Source organism: Saccostrea cucullata, unplaced genomic scaffold (genome assembly GCF_032062105.1).
Source record: "Saccostrea cucullata isolate Sc308-1 unplaced genomic scaffold, CSIRO_AGI_Scuc_v1 ctg12525, whole genome shotgun sequence".
In the NCBI taxonomy this organism is placed as follows: domain Eukaryota; kingdom Metazoa; phylum Mollusca; class Bivalvia; order Ostreida; family Ostreidae; genus Saccostrea; species Saccostrea cuccullata.
Window position 1 is genome coordinate 1 of NW_026920549.1, and position 17,725 is coordinate 17,725.

General features: G+C 33.4%; 3 protein-coding genes across 3 annotated transcripts; all 3 read right to left on the minus strand.

Moving 5' to 3' along the window:
* Positions 1-13,276: 13,276 nt before the first annotated feature.
* Positions 13,277-13,711, minus strand: LOC134250841 (ankyrin repeat and SAM domain-containing protein 6-like). Its single transcript, XM_062733182.1, has one exon. The coding sequence runs from the start codon at positions 13,709-13,711 to the stop codon at positions 13,277-13,279; it is 435 nt and encodes a 144-aa protein (XP_062589166.1).
* A 944-nt stretch (positions 13,712-14,655) lies between these two features.
* LOC134250848 (ankycorbin-like) lies at positions 14,656-15,369 on the minus strand. The gene has a single exon (XM_062733191.1). The coding sequence runs from the start codon at positions 15,367-15,369 to the stop codon at positions 14,656-14,658; it is 714 nt and encodes a 237-aa protein (XP_062589175.1).
* Positions 15,370-15,452: 83 nt separating this feature from the next.
* On the minus strand, positions 15,453-17,307 carry LOC134250858 (ankyrin repeat and SOCS box protein 3-like; the record flags this gene model as incomplete). The annotated part of the gene is made up of 2 exons (XM_062733202.1): positions 15,453-15,997; positions 17,166-17,307. Coding segments are annotated over 2 exons (687 nt in total), but the record flags the coding sequence as incomplete, so codon positions are not given.
* Positions 17,308-17,725: the final 418 nt, after the last annotated feature.

The window sequence follows — 17,725 nt, forward strand, 5'->3', positions numbered from 1 at the left end:
TTCTAAATAAAAATGGATAAAAAAAATATATTGATATTTTTCAATCAAGAGATTAAAATTAAACCATCTTTCAGTGTGAACAAAGTTTTGAATACTATAATTAGCCTAAAGCTGCACTCACCTTTTAATTGAAATTTCTTTGGAGTTATGTAAACTAAAACAGGCGATACCATCGCTTTTGACTTAAAAATATGTTAAGAAGTCATGAAATAGTTTATTCTCAACTGCGATCATTGTCCATTCACTATTAAGAGACATTTCCTGAACTGGACTACTAAATATGATTGTAAACAAACATTCAACTGTTGGAGCGAGGTGAACTTTCAAGACCAAACAACTTCTAGGCCATTGTACGTCACAACTAAGCAATACGGTGACCCGTTCACCTAATAAATGCAGTTTTACATGGATTTTATTCGTCTCAAATGTAGATATAAGTAATAAATAGCAATGTTAAAAAGTTTTCTTGGAAGTAAACTTAGTTGGTGCTTGATTAAATCTACTGGGAAGCCCTTCGGGCTTCACAGGATTTGATAACTTGACCAACTAAGTTCATTTCCCAGAAATGATTTTAAGATTGTTGTTTATTTCTTAAATATTCAAATACCGAAAGGAAATACTTAACTCTACCTTTGTGTATTTATATGACGATAATTACCCCCCTTTTTTCTATGTATATCATTTACAATGACATTATGGTGCCGGGGGTTAGATTGTGCAATATTGTGATAAAGATATGTAATATTTTATATTTAAGTCCCCTTTCCTGACCCCCTTTCTTGTATTGTAAATATGTTTTACTAATTTTACGTCATTATCTTCAATAATTTTTTTCACTTCATCAATGTTGTTTGTTTTTGCCTGCTCTAACCAAAAAACAAGCTCGGTTGTCTGGCAGGAGAACTAAGGAACAGAAAGATAATTATTTGGTTGCACAAAACAATACAAAATAAGAGCTATACATATTATTAACCCTTTTTGTAGAAAACATAAACGACAAGACAGATCAGCTTTGCCTCCGATATAACTGTGGTTGTAGTCCCAATTAGGAGGTTTGTAAGAATAAAAGTAGTTTATAGGAGTACATTATTTCATCTTGTTCAAAGATAGGCACGCAGAAATAATCGTGTAACATTTATAATATACATGTATAAGATAAGGCATTTTATAGATTTTTTTTTTATATTTAATTTGTAACAATGTAGAAAGTAAAAGGTTATTACAAAACAACATTCTGATTAAATTATATTAAATTTTAATAAAGAACCATTTGAAATGAAACAAATTCAGCTTATGTTTCTTTTATACCATTCTGTGAACTTTAAATTGATAAGAAAAAATATTTAATCGAACGTTAACTTTTCAACAATTTTATTATCTTTTCAAAGATCGTGTGTGTTACTTCAAATATACTCTAAAAATGAACATTCAAATGCGTTGAAGACCATAGTAACAATTTGTGTAATGTACAATGAAATTTTATGGTCATCATGCAGTAAAGAGGATATTCAATGTTTTGTAGTTGAATATGGAATTTATTTAACGAGTGGGACAGGATTTTTTTTATATTTTCACGAGTGCGAAGCACGAGTGAAAATATCAAAAAATCCTGTCTCACGAGTGAAATAAATTATATATTCAACTACAAAACATTGAATTTTCTATCTATTACATTTTTCTTTGATTTTTCTCTTTTCCTCTGTCTTTTTCTCATGCAATCATAGGCTTGATGACGTCATAGTTGAGCGGTTGAGACGTCATAGCTTAGTGTTGTGAGATTGAAAACGTCGTAAACAAGGATTTTCACAATATATTTTGGGATGTTTGGCAGTTTTATTCTATGTCAGAATGGTATATTTATTTTCCAATGGACCAAGGGGTATTTTTTGCAACATTCTTTGTTATTGGAAGGAAAATCGAGAGTTTTCCCGCAATTCTGATATTCTTCACACTGTGACAGGATATCATTTTGATATCCTTTCACAATGTGACAGGATATCAAATAAAACAAACTAGCAGCTATGACTTTGGGTCATTAAATAGTTTAGGACTGTTTCTTCCCGAGATATTATATATCTCATACATTATTTATACATGTATTATAAAATAATAAAAGAAAAGATAAGAAAAATGCACAGAGCGAAAAAATAAAAGCATAGAGAAGAAACAAACACTGCAAGACTCGAACCCACGATTATTATGTCTACAATCCAGCAACCATACCACTACACCACGAAGTCATTGTCATCGGATTGACAAATTTAAGACAGATTGTTGAATCTTGAAATAATTTTGAGAAGAAAAGTTTAATACATATAATCAAAACTTTCAATATGAAGACCATCTTTAACCAAAATTATCTAAATGTAATGAAGTGCAGACATATCCAAATAAAATTATTCAGAAGTTGTTTTTCTGGTTAAGGGTGGTCTTTTGCTACAGTTTGTCATTGTTTAGGGGGATTCCTCAGTATTTACTATATTCTCCATATAAAGTGAACGATTTTTACATCTATCATATGAAGGAACTATTAATATTTGAATATTATTTTTGTGTTAATTGCTTTAAGGCATGTATAAACTAACGTTGTACGACAAAATTTTGGTTAAACAATGAATTTAAAAAATCACTATTAGAGTAGGCGAAAGTGACTATCAAATGCACTATGGCTCTTTTCACAGTTTCTGATCAAATAAGGAACAAGATAGGATTTGAATATATTATCTGCCCCCCCCCCCCCCCCCCCCGAACTGGATCAAATAAAGAGTTTAGTCAGGATTTAGTTTTTTATAAAAAGGAAAAAACTGAATATATATTTCTATAAAAATATAATTATTTAAATATTTTTTGTCATTTGAATTAATCCTGGGTACTGATTTAAATGATTGTCTCTCCTTTTCTTCCCAAAACCTACCTTGCGTCACAAAATATATAAGATTTAACTATGAGCAGAGGCAAGACCCACGACCATTTGTTGTGTACCTAAGCTCTTTAGTATTTTAAACAGACTGTCAAAAATTCGTAGTGGGTCTCTCCTCCGCTCGTATTTATTTTTAGAAAATTTTTAAGTCGTCGCAAACTCGGCCAATGATGGAAGAGAAAATCCCAGATTTATCTGGAATGTTTTATAAAGAGTTGAATTGATGATTATTGCTTAGCCTGTCATTTACAAAGTAAATTACACGAGGTATAGTTTTTGTTGCTTGTTGCACTAATGTGAATCAATCTTCAATTCAAACACATGCTCTGAAAGGGGAAAATATGTAAGACACGATTTTAATTTTACGCTGCGTCGATAACTTCTGGTTTCGTTAAACTTTGACTGTCGGCTTGAAAACAGACGATCGCAATGAACTACTGCTCAAATAATCGCCACCTTTCGGTAAGTTATTCACAACAGTTGATAGAACGTTGACAAACACGAGTTATTTATGCCATATGAGTAATATAAAATTTCCTTTATTTTGAAACATTTCATAGGCCTAACATATCGCATGACCACCAGCATATTCGTGTGTTCATGCGGACAAGGAAATATCATTATGTGTTGTAAAAAAAGAACTTTGTAATAAATTAAACCAAGATCGACGACACAGTAATGCATTTTTAATTGCATAGTCATTGATTTTGAAGGAGGAAAAAAGGTGAATGCAATATTCCTATAATGAAAATACACCAGACTTCTACATCAAGTTATTCAGGTCCAGTACAAACACCATGCACACTAGATTTGAAAGCTAAGTAGCTTGATATACATTCATGTGTATAGCTTTATTTACCTACCGAATGTAACATTTTAGCTACCAAATCAATCTTAATACATAAAAACCATCATTATTAGGATTTGCAGAAAATATATTTAGATGCAGGTATCATAAACAACTTTCCCTTTTACAAAAGTTATTCCCCTTTTCGGGTCAATCCGGGATCGACCGGTGCAAGACGCTGTTTTCCCTCTATAACCTTACAAACTTTATGGGTCAGATTCTAAGAAGAAAAATCGTTATGAATATGCTCATTATGTTTTTCATGTTGCCCCATATTCTGGCAATACAGGTACAGATTGAAATTGTCCGATAACGTCTGAAGAATGAAAATATTAACAGGTAAATTAAAAAGGACAAAGTGGGAAAAATGAGCGTTACGCCGACAACAGGAGATAACTCTTAGAATGAGAAATTCGTCTATTTTCAACTTTGAACTCAACAGAAAACAATTCATGAAAAAAATCTCTCTTGAAGAAATGGCTTTTTCTGTGCAATCTCAATCAAAGTTCTGGAAGTTTGGGGGCTATATACGCAGTTACTCCTTGAATGAAATAAAAAAGAAGTCTAGTTCTTGTTAAAATAATAATTCATTGGTAATTATTCAGCACAATGTGAAGTAATCATACTCATCTATGTCTCACTGCACACAAAGTAGGGAACAGACTTTACCCAAACAATGGAGTAACATGTTTTGCTTAAGCGTGTTCAAATGCAGCAATATTTGAATTATCTCTGCTTTGAGTTTTTTTTTTAAAAACTCTAGTGTAAATATCAATAATAATTTACTTGCGCTTTTTGTCTTTTTTAATAAGAAAAAGTGTGAAAAGTTGCAATGTAAAAGCTAAATACTGAAAGCTACCAATGTAATTCTATCTACTTAGCTAAATCTAGTACATATATGCACTGGACCTGTTATTAAATAGTTGGCCCTCAAGAAAGCTGCATTTTTTTGTGTGTAAAACATATATGCATTTGTAATATATCTAAAAATCTACATGAAAAAAGTACAAGTGTTTCTTTGTGTATATTGTTCAACCCCTTATTCATAACAAACAACAAAGGCCTTGACACTTCATAATCAATTACAATAATGCAGTTTTTTAATATATATCTTAATTTTTTAATGTATCTTTTTGTCATTAAAAAAATTAGGGTGTCTAATGCTTTGCATTTAGCAGACACAATATACTAAAGATTAATTCTACTTATAAAAATTCATTACTGGTCTGAGGAGCCCCCATATTAAGGTCGAAATATTTACATCACGTTTTTTGCAAATAACGTAAAATACATGTAGCAGATTTATTTTGTAGATATGCCCAAGTCATACAAATGTGCTGTTTTTGGAAGGACATACCTGAAGCAAAGGAGACCTATTAAAACTAAACCATTGAAAAGATATGTCACTAAACTGAGAAACAGAGAAATTCAATTTAATGATGTCATTTTTGACAAATGCAGAGCTGTGTAAAGAAAAAAAACTGTTGTTAAATCAAAAGCGACTCAAAAATGTGCATCACTCATTGAAGGTGTAATCTCGGATGATGAAGACGCAGACTTTTAATCATAAACATTGAAATTACAACAAGCAAAGTTTTGCGGAGTCCTAGAAACATAACTCTACATGTTCAATCAACTGCATCCTCCCATAAGTACTGCGCTATTTGCAAAGATCATCTCACCAAAGGAAGGAAATTATGTATTGTTCCACTTAGTGCAAAGACTCAATCATTTATTGAGAAGGGGATCTTTATTGATAGTCAAGCACGCTGTTGTTTAATTCATTTGACAAACAAAATCTTCTCAGAATAAGCACTTATGTTGCTTAAATCAAAATATTCAAAAACGTCATTCAACAGAACTGATATTGTAACATTATTGGAAACTGTTCGAAAGACTTTAACTCATTCCAGTGGTGTCAATTTTGAACATCTGCATTTATTGTCTGACAGTGTGTGTTATAGCTTAACCGGTCTTTACAAGCAACATTTTGAAGACGTAGTTAACCACTCTGAGAAACAGCAGTGTACGGGCAATTAAAACTTGTGTTGCCATCTTACTGAATAAGCTCAGGACTGGTTTATCAAACCATCTGTTGGGTGTTATATTTTCCCTTACAAAGGATCAAATTCAGAGATGTATTCACAATGCCCGATCTTGTTTAATGCAAAAGTTTGTTACCAAGCACATTGTATTTCAGCATATTTCCCATGCTGATTTCGTATCCCAACATACTACACCAATTTCCAAAAGGCTGTTTTCAAATAACAGTGATTATGCTGTCTTTATTGTTTTGGATGGCACATACATATACATTCAAATGAGCTCTGATTATACCTTTCAACGAGTGTCATTTAGTATGTACAAACACAGATCATTACTAAAATCTATGGTCATTGTCGGAACTGAAGGATACATCCTGTCCATTTTGGGACCTTACTATGCAAAGAATAACGATGCTTCAATCACAAAGCATATTCTGAAAACTAACAGTGAAGGAATGAAAGTTTTGCGGAATGACAATGATATTTTTGTTGTGAACTGTGGATTTAGGGATGTATCGGCGGATTTAACGTTGAACGTGGAAATGCAACATTATCTACAAAAAGGCAAAACACAGCATAACACAGAAGAGGCCAATACCAGCAGACTAGTGACTAAAGTTAGATGGGTTCTTGAAAGCGTCAATTCACGAATTAAGCAATGGAAGTTCTTTGACAAAGTTGTTTCCAATCATTACATCCCTTACATTGGTGATTTTCTTCGTATTGTGTGCTCATTATTCAACTGTTATCGCCCACAGTCGGCAAATATGGTTCCTTCGTCAGAGGAACTGGCAATCAACATGTTCGAAAGACGTTCTCAGAGAAATGATGTTCAGGGATTGGTAGAGGAGGGGGGGTTCTTGAAGAAAAGGTCAATTTTCAAGAAAGTTGAAATGAATACATGCACAAGTGACAACTCTCTGCCTGTACAAGATTTCCCCATATTGTCCATAGACAAACTTAAAGAAATAACACTTGGAATATATCAAAAAGGGATCACGCTTTCCTATCTCCGTATTTATTCTGTATGGCACCGATGCATCATTAATAAAGGATTAAATATATGTGAAGAATATTTCAAATCGATGCCTGAAAATTCCACGTGTTAGAATGCAAAGTCTTAGATATCACAACACATGCTACCTTACAGATCACGCGACTGAATATTGTATCTACAATGTTATCAAGTGATGAACTATAATATTCGATATGACACAGTTTTGGTATGAACAGAGAGAGAGAGAGAGAGAGAGAGAGAGAGAGAGAGAGAGAGAGAGAGAGAGAGAGAGTGTGTGTTTGTGTTTGTGTTTGTGTGAGGATGTTTGTGTGCAAGAAGAAATGCTTTTTATCTATTTTAAACCATGAGCGCATACTTGTCTATAGATCTCCTTTTAAGTATAGAATTACAGTTTAAAGGGAGAACCATAGACACACGTATGCTGACTATGATTTAACGAGGCTGGGGGGTGGCAGCCATTTTTAGACTATTTCAATCTCCTTTAAAAGGAGAGCTCCATATAAAGATATAAAAAATGATCAAATTTTAAAACTAAAATCTTTGAACTTTTTCTTTGTCAAATGATAGTTGACAGCTAAAGATACCGTATCTAAAAAAATAAGTTAAATCTGGTGGTTAATTTGGGATTAATTTGTTGACCCACCAGCCTCCTTAAGTCAGTAAAAATGGGCATCAATATCGCACAAAGATTTTCTTTTATTCAAGGAGATTTAAACAAGGGACCCAGAGGCCACATCGCTCATTAAAGCACTTTGGCTATGAAAAGGAGGAAATTAAGAAGTTAAGTAGTGAAAAGCTTGATATAACCAATCCCAATGTTGCTTTTCTTTAGCTGGGGAAAAAGATTTTCAAAGAATTACCTTTGTCTTACTATGAAAATTTGATCCGCAATTTTGGCCCCAATATAGCCCACAAGAGTCCACATAAGTTTCATATTTCCAAGCAAGGGGGCTCTTCAGAAGATTTTTAAATGACTTCAATTATTATGAAATCTTAATTATTTTCTCTTTGAAAAGGAATTGCTTTCATTAGAACAGGCCCGATTTCCCTCTACCCAAGGATATTTTGTTGCAAGTTTTGATTTAATTGACCCTTTGGTTCTTAAGAAGTAGATAAAAATGTAAAATGTTTATTACAACGACGACACACAACGGATAAATGTTAATCAGAAAAGTTGAGCCCTCAGCTCAGGTGAGCTGAACTTTGCAATTACCCACGCCTTTGAAAACAGACTTGTTTGTTTGTAAATACATATTTTTTAATGTATTAAGGTCATCATTATCATTCAACAATTTAAAGAAAAAATCTTGTTTAGAAATTTTATTTTGACGCACATTTTGCATGCCTTTAAGTGCGGTTATCTCTTTTGACGCCCCAAACTAGCCAGTAAAAAGCATTAATTGCATTTTCTATCAGAAAGTTACATTGTGTACATGTACATGTTTGTCATTTACTACTTACAATCACTTATCAAAGATTCCTTTCTGCTGGCTTTACACGGTTTAATTGTCCCATAAACACAGTCCAAGAAGTCTTGCTATTCAAAGCTTAAGTCTTTATATACGTTTGTTTAGAGATAGTATCCATGGCAAGAAGTGACGCTTTTGTCAATCGTCTGTTCCTGTCGGTGTTCAATTCCCAAACTAGGATATGAGAGAAACCGTCAGTTCAGATTCTTTATGGATCCAGATGGGTATCATGTGTATGAAAACTACTATTTCCTCAACGAAAAGTTAGCACTAAAGCATGAAGGACATAATTAGATAAAACACTTTTCTATTCATTTCTTTTCTGTGAGGTAGATAGGATCACTACATATTTACATTGTACCATGCATACCAGCATGGTAATGTATATGATTGTCTGCTTACATTTTGCAAAGGTTTTTTAAGGCCAGGGTTAAAATCTGATACTACTTACACTCCGTTTGCATTTTAAATCACCCAACTGAGAAAATAAAGGACATAATCTGAGGAATTGTAATATTTGGTGTTTTAAAGGGCATTCGTTTATTGAATAGGGTAGAGATGGTTCGTTGGCAAACAGTCAGTAACAGTGTTTAATGTGTTTGTGCTTTGGGTAAAAACGTGAATTGTGATTTACTGTGATTTAAAAATCAAACCAAATATAGACAAATCGGCATATCAAATAAAGACATTTTCCATACAGTTAACAGGAACAAAAGTAGCATATTGGGCTAATCAAGGAAAAAGTCAAAATAATTCTAAAATTTATATAATACATGTATTCGTCAAATTAAGCATGAAATTCTCTCGTGACCAAGTGACTCGTGACTCTCTTGTAGGTATTTCATATTGTAAATTCATTACTAGTCTAAAACAACAGAATTTAATTAACGATCTGAATTAAGTTTAGGTAGAAAGTGGATATAAATTTTGAGCCACAATTAAAACATAGAAAATTTATTTTTCTCAACAACAAATAATATTATTTTAGTGTTAAGCGTTTTTGATGAATTTATCAAAATGTGAAAACTTTTTTGTATTAGGATAAGCAAAATCATCCTCGAAAAAACAGATACCAAATCAATTTTTTCAACAGCCCCCCATCCCCATCCCATCCCCAACACAAACATGGTGCCTGTTTTTGAAAATGGGCCTAGATGACGAAGTTATTTTCAAACATCGTTTGTTATGATAATTTTAATTTTTTCTCGTACTTTACATGTATGTGAACACATTTTTAAATTTTCTAGATCACATTAGTCGTGCATTACCTAAATATTGCTAGTTTTCTCATTATCATTATTAAATTGCACTGCACGTGTCGTAAGGTGAACACATCATAACATGTATTTCAGTAGGAATTAATTCATACTATGTTTTAATTGGATGACATTTTAAGAAGTTGACAGGACCTGAGTAGAAATATAGGTATAGATTGGGGTAAAAAAAAGTCTGAAGTACAAATGGTAAGGTTAAATTTAAGGGATCAAAGATCATTGCATCCACCCCCAACCCCCCCCCCCCCCAAAAAAAAAGAGAAGAATTTAACATTCTAAAGAGTTTTCTCCCGTTGTCCACATTACATTCAGTTACAATCAGTTACAGGCGCAGATTAAAAAATGTATATTTCCAATGTAATGGGGGGTGTATATATCAAAATAACTCTTCATATTATAAGGGGAAGAGCGTTGCGATTTCCCTACCAAATCCCTGTCCCTGTAATGACAAATGTTTATGCAACTCAAAATTGTAAAAAAAAAAAAACATTTCCATTTGACTGCATATAATTTTGTTTTTGTGTTATTATGTTATGTACATTTAATGGTATAAAGGTTATGAACCCTTGAAGATCATCACCACTTTTTTAATGATCTGGAAATCTTCACAACATGACTGCATAAAGTTAATAAAAGTCTCAATGATAAATTGTATTTGCTGACAAGGTCATTGCATTGACCATAGAATTTACAAAATGATGACTTTAAAAGAGACTGTTGATATTCTTGTTTCATCAACTTGCTTGTCAATAATTTACCTCGTTTAAGAAATTGTTCATACGTAGTTCATGCTCTTGCATATCGAATCAACTGAGATATATAAACTCCGTATGCAGGTGATGAAGGTATATTGCTGCATACGTAAAGGAAGTTGACGATAGAAAAGTTAAAGTCATCACGTTTATCATATAACATACATGTAACTTTTAGATTACCATTAACGTCTTTTTCAAGTAAAATATCCAAGTATGAAACAGATGTGACAGACCCTGTGGTATCTTTTATCTCAAGCTCACCAGGATATATCGTATCGACCTAGAAATGGGAATGACCATTGTTAATTGACTACCGGGTATACGTCGCCAATACATCTAAATGTCCGTTTAAAGGCTACAGAAAATGTTTTCTTCTTTTCACGCATAAGATTTTGCTCAATTTCTGCTTCATATGAATATTAAAATAGGTCTGTTAATAACGGAGCGCAATTTGTACGCATGGGAATTCCACTGGATTGTTGGAATACCTGGTCTCCAAAACCACATAGATATTTTCAATCAGAAACTATAGCATCATTTTTATTTCAACTTCAGAGTACCTGTGTGCGAATCAGATTGGTTTTAACAAAATAATTTTGCAAATGACCAATGACAAGGTAAGTAAATTTACGAGTTACATTTTTACTGAAAAAAAAAAAACAGCAGTCAATGATACAAAAAAAAAAAAAAACGAAGTTTAATTTATCGTGGGGAATGGTTGTGTATAGAGATGAAAAGTCGTAAGTTTTACAGCTGTTGATTTTGGTTCATTGCAGTTATTTCAGATTGTCCAAATTTTTTGGAATTTTTGAGTATCCACATGTGATTCACACCACTTCTTGAATATATTGTTGCACAGTACTCGAAGTTTTTCCATCACTACTGTCAATATCCTATTGAAAAATAACGAAGAAGGCTTGGTAGAACATTACTGAAACCTGCAATGTATCTTTGTTTGTAAGGATTTTTATGAAATTTTGGAACCCAATATCTAAAGGGTAGTTCGAATTCATTTTGGCTATGTGGAATATTTAAAATATTTAAAATTTACATATGATGTTGAAGAATGTCTTCATTAGAAAGGGAAGTACGAGTATAAGTAGGATTACTAATTATTGAATTAAATCCAAGTTCTTCAAAAATACAATTTTTATAATGAGCCTTACAACCGAAGACAATGTTGTAACCTGCTTTGTCGGCAGGGACCAGAACGTACTTATCATGTAATCTATCTTTTTTTTCATATCTGGATTATTGAATACAGAAGGACAGTTGGTTTTCATATTGCCCCTCAATCTTTTAATACTGTAGAAGTGGAAAATATTACGGTGTTTTTAATTTCACTATGTTCACGATTTAAGAATTTTCCGCGAACTTTAAACCATCGTGATTATTATTTCACGTAATTTCTATTTAGAAACAGTCATAGTACCTGAATATTTACAAATGATTCTCCGTGAAATTAAAACCACCGTGAAAGGTAATTTTCTAACAAACCGTGAAATGCTTCATATATCAGTAACTGTTTTCCCTTGGATTTCATTTAGGCCTTTATAATTTGCACACATTAATGGCATGTTTTATTATATCCACGGATAAATAGCCAAGACATAAAGAATAGAATTTCAGAGACAGTAGACATTACCCTTATGCACAATATAAGTAAAGAAAAATATCAATTATTATATTTGCAATATAACAAAGTTAACTCAGAAAATCAATGAAAGGGTTCCTCCTATCTCTACTCACTGAAATAAAGATTTAGGAAAATAAATTGTTATGTGTATTCAGCCTAATGTCATTAATCTGAACGGAAATCGAAAACCTTTTTGTTGTATAATCTAATGATAAGATCAACAAATCATTTTTTAATCCCAAATTAATTCAGTTGAGTATTTTAGCCAACAGGTCTCTTGATTTTTTATTATTTCCTAACAATTTCAAATTTAAACCTTACGGGTTTCTTTATTTTACGTGGGTCATTTTTCTTTACGTAGTGTATACAGATTTTTGGGGTGAAGAAACTTTTCTGAGGGCAAAAGGGCAAGTTCTCGACGTCATATAATACCGAGTGCATTTTTCGAACGGTTGGTATTATCTGAGGGCAAAAAATTGACCCCTGATCATTATTCTAGGGGGTTATTATTGTTATTTACACCGACAATTTTTTTTTCTTCTCTAAGTACACGTAATCAATAAAATGCACTAGTATTGGAAAATTCAGATTCAAATTTATAAAATAATCTGAAGCTGCCAGGTTTCAAAATAAATAGAGGTCTAGGAATCTATATATGCATAATTTAATTGTAAAAATGAATATACGTAGAAATCTAAGAAAACACCATAAGAATGTCACATAACATATCTTCGATAGAATATACTTTTTATATAAAAATGTTTTTACTATAGGTTTGATATCAGATATGTAGAACTAGCATAACTTACCGATTACGTAGAATCACAAAAGTCTACACGTTTTAAATACAAAAATACGTACATAAACATCAGCTTAGTTTTTATATGCTAGAGCGACAGCATTTCATTCTTCATTTTCGTGAACTGAAAGTCGTGAGTTTGAATCTCGGCTGCGACTGACCTAAGTCGATATAAAAATAGATAACAATTGTTCTTTCGTCATGTGCACTTTGAAATGAAAGCTGGAGGTCCTTCGGATAAGACTGTGTCATTGCAGGCGCTGGAAATAAAGATCCATCACCTCTCATCAGCCCTGATTGCAGTGTAAAGGTAAAAATTTGAAGCCCTTCACTTGTATACGGCGACGCGACGTCTCTATATGAGTGAAAACATTCTCAAAAGGGACGTAAAACAAATTCATGATTAATCAATCAATCATCCTTCGTTTTACCCTGCTAGAGAAAACGACGCAATTTTCATCTAGATTTCGTAAGATTGAATAGTTCTTCCTTGCGGGCGCATGATGCGGCAGTTCATCCATCATTGTTAAGCTGAATAAGCATATCTGGATAATGTTGCATGATATGTTGCCACATCTCTAATTTAGAATTCATGCAAGCAATGTGATAAATATTAAAGCCATGTTTGTTTTTATGTGTCAGATCGACGCCATTTTCTGCCAGAAGTTCTATAATTTCAACGTTTCCTCCTTGAGCGGCGTATAATGCGGCATTCCATCCTTCATTATCTACCTGATTAAGCATATCTGGATAATGTTGGACGATATGTTGGCACATTTCTAATCGGGAACTGACACAAGCAATGTGAAGAATATTTCTGCCAAGCTTGATGTTATTTGTCATGTCGATGCCCTTGTCTGCCATAAGTTTTAAAAATTTCAACATTCCTCCTTGTGCGGCGTAAAATGCAGCATTCCAGCCTTCACGATTATCCACCTGCTTAAGCATATCTGGATAACGTTGGACGATATATTGGCACATTTCTAATCGGGAAAACATACAAGCAATTTGAAGAATATTTCTGCCAAGCTTGTCTTTATATAAGAGGTCAACGCCTTTTTTTGCCAGAAGTTCTAAAATAATAACATTTCCACCTTTTGCGCAGCATAATGCAGTATTGCACCCTTCATCACCTACCTGATGAATCATTTCTGGATAATGCTTGATGATATATTGACATATTTCTAATTTGGAAGACAACACAGCAGGCATAATGGAGAATGTTAATGCCAAACTTGTTTTTATATCTCATGCCGACGCCTTTTTCTGCGAGAAGTTCTAAAATTTCAACAGCCCCTCTCCCCCATTGAAGCATAACAAGCAGCATTGTTCCCTTCTTTAGTTACCTGCTTAAGCAAATCTGGATAATGTTGGACAATATGTTCGCACATTTCTAATTTTTTAATGTAAGCAAGCAGTGTGAAGAATATTTCTGACAAACTTGCTTTTGTATGTCATGTCGACGCCTTTTTCTGCAAGAAGTTTCAAAATTTCAACATCCCCCCCTTGAGCGGCGTATAATGCAACATTCCACCCTTCATAATTATCTATCTGCTTAAGCAAATCTGGATAATGTTGGACGATATGTTGGCACATTTCTAATCGGGAATGGACACAAGCTAAGTGAAGAATATTTCTGCCAAATTTGTCTTTATATGAGAGGTCGACGCCTTTTTCTGCAAGAAGTTTCAAAATTTCAACATTCCCTCCTTGAGCGGCGTAAAATGCAACATTCCACCATTCATAATTAGCCATCTGCTTAAGCAAATCTGGATAATGTTGGACGATATGTTGGCACATTTCTAATCGGGAATTGACACAAGCTAAGTGAAGAATATTTCTGCCAAATTTGTCTTTATATGAGAGGTCGACGCCTTTTCGTGCCAGAAGTTTTAAAATTCTGACATTTCCACCTTGTGCCAGGATAATACAGCACTCAGCCCTTTATAACCCACCTGATTAAGCATATCTGGATAATGGTGGATTATATGTTGGCACATTTCTAAGTTAGAAAACCTACAGGCAAAGTGGAGAATATTCATTCCATGCTTGTTTTTATAAGTCATGTCGGCGCCTTTTTCTGCCAACAGTTTTAAAATTTTAACATTCCCTCCTGTTGCAGCATAACAGGCAGCATTGTTTCCTCCATTGTCTACCTTATTAAGCAAATCTGGATAATGTTGGACGATATGTTGGCACATTTCTAATCGGGAAAACACACAAGCAATGTCAAGAATATTTCTGCAAAGTTTGTCTTTATACATCAGATTAACATCTTTGTCTGCCAGAAGTTCTAAGATTATTACATTTCCTCCTTTTGCGGCGTAAAATGCAGCATTCCACCCTTCAGAAATATCAACCTGCTTAAGAATATCTGGATAATGCTGGATGATTCGCCAGCACATATCTAATTGAGAATTGACACAAGCAATGTCGGAAGTATTACTGCCAAACTTGTTTTTATATGTCATGTCGACGCCTTTTCCTGCTAGAAGTTCTAAAATTTCAACATTCCCTCCTTGAGCGGCGTATAATGCAGCATTCTGTCCTTCATTATTTACCTGTATAAGCATATCTGGATAACGTTGGACGATATGTTGGCACATTTCTAACTGGGAATGTACACAAGCGATATGAAGAATATTTCTGCCAAACTTGTCTTTATATAAGAGGTCGACGCCTTTTTCTGCTAGAAGTTCTTAATTTCAACATTCCCACCTTGTGCGGCGTATAGTGCAGCATTAAACCCTTCAAAATTATCTACCTGTTTAAGAATATCTGGATACCTTTGGACGATATATTGACACATTTCTAATCGGGAATTGACACAAGCAATGTGAAGAATATTTTTGCCAAACTTGTTTTCATATATCATATTGACGCCTTTTTCTTGCAGAAGTTCTAGAATTTCAACGTTTCCTCCTTGTGCAGCGTATAATGTTGCATTCCATCCTTCATCATCTACCTGATTAAGCATATCTGGATAGCGATTGATGATATATCTACACGCATCTGTCTTTCCATTCTTGCAGGCAGCATTTAGAGTAGAAACTTTTGTATTGCTTTCATCTTTGATGTCTGTTATTCTGGCGCTTGTTTCTTCTAAAATATACATGTAACCTCTTTCATGATATGGAACATTTGGTTTAGCATCCATTTCCAGTGACTTTCTTAGAAGATTTTCATTTTCTGTTGCATGCAGGTTGATATCTTCGTACTTCCTCTTTCTGTTTTCTGAAACAATAATTTTAATGGAATATGCGTACCATTTAAGTAGACTTTTTAGCGAGACACACATTTGAAGAATTATATTAAAAGTATGCTTTCAACAAAAAGTAATTGTAGCAATTGTTAAATGCAAAGAAAGATATTATACTAACTAATTGAGTATTTGTTAGCGACATTCAGATTCATCGATCTCAAAGTCCTCTCTAAAAGCGCCATAATTTAATCCTCGTTTTAGCAATCCTCGCTAAAAATTCTGCTTATACATACATGTATCAATCAACTGTTTAGTTTGGAAGGGTTGATCCATAAAATTATCAATTTCTTACATTTACTAGCGATGTTTGTTTTCTGTAGTTTATGATAAATAGTGGCATTTTAAAAATGAGCTACGACTATGATGCTACTTACGCTGTGCGATCGCGCGAGGTGCAGTAAACGAGAAGAAGAATAGGAGTAAGAAACTGAACAAACCCAGTTAACTGCTTCGGGTTCTCCTTGAACTTTTTTCAATCGTGTCGGTTCTGAAACAGAAAAAATTTTCCGACAGTATCGAATCCAATTACTTGTGCTAGTAGAGGAAAAATTTTGCTGTTATCATAAAGAAAATCAAAAATAAATTGTTTGTAAATGAAACCTTTATCAAACACCCACAAATATCGATAGTGCGCAAACACTTATCTCCCATTACATGTAATTATTCCTGTTGAAAAAAGATTATATGATTAACAAGTTTGTAGAATTTCTAAGTATTTACACCAAAGAACCTGAAGAACTTCTTTTTTATTTGTTTACTTTGCATTTAGAATGAGCGATAACCAAGTATTTAAGTAGTTAATTTAGCCCAATGCACCAAATGCATATTTCCTCCATAGTTTAACAAAATTACCGAGAAAAATAATCTGGTTCGAGTAAAAAAAATGCTGAATCTTGTAATGTGTCCAAGGGATTTTCGTAAACTGTTTCAGTATTTTAACGGTAACATTGAATTGATTTTGCGTTTTTTTTGTTTGTCGGTTTGTTGTTAAAGTTATGGTTGGGGTGCAATAATAATAATAATAATAAAATATAGCATGAATGTCTCTGTAAACATGAAAATTCATTCAGCCAAGAAATCAGGATAAATCTTCACATTTCTCTCTCGATCATGCAAATTATATTTAATTTATATATTTACCTCCTTTCCTTCTCCTATTGACGAAATACAGAAGTAACAAAGAAATCAGCAGACAGAATGTCATAGTTCCAAATACAACAGACAATGCTAAAGAAACTACATCCTCTGCCTCCTCTTGAGACACTCCTGGGTGCATGGCTTGCTATCAATTCATTAAAAAGCATTTATGAATTATACGAGGATAAAACGTGAAAATATCAAGCCAGATGAATGCTCAACAGTTCAATCTAAACACTGCAAACTGAGAAAAGGGCAAAAAGGACCCCTAAAAACATCAGAGTTTGGACGAACTGCAGAAGAACAGTAAGCATTTCATTTTATCCGATTAGAATTGCCATACGACCCTTTATTGACCAGATGAATATTTCATTAAAAATAATTCCGTTTACCTGAAAAATACCGAGGTGACCCATCAACAGGGGATGTTAGGCTGTCATAAGCATTTTTACTGCCCCAGCTCTTCCCGTTTGTATATTTTTCAAAATATACAAGGTTTTAATATTATTAAATAAGCCCCACATTAAACTCGTGATCTAGTGGTGTACATACCAAAATGTAAA

Coding starts and splice junctions, on each gene's coding strand:
- LOC134250841 (XM_062733182.1), bottom strand. CDS start 13,711: ATGCTTAAGCAGGTGGATAATCGTGAAGGCTGGAATGCTGCATTTTAC.
- LOC134250848 (XM_062733191.1), bottom strand. CDS start 15,369: ATGTGCCAACATATCGTCCAACGTTATCCAGATATGCTTATACAGGTA.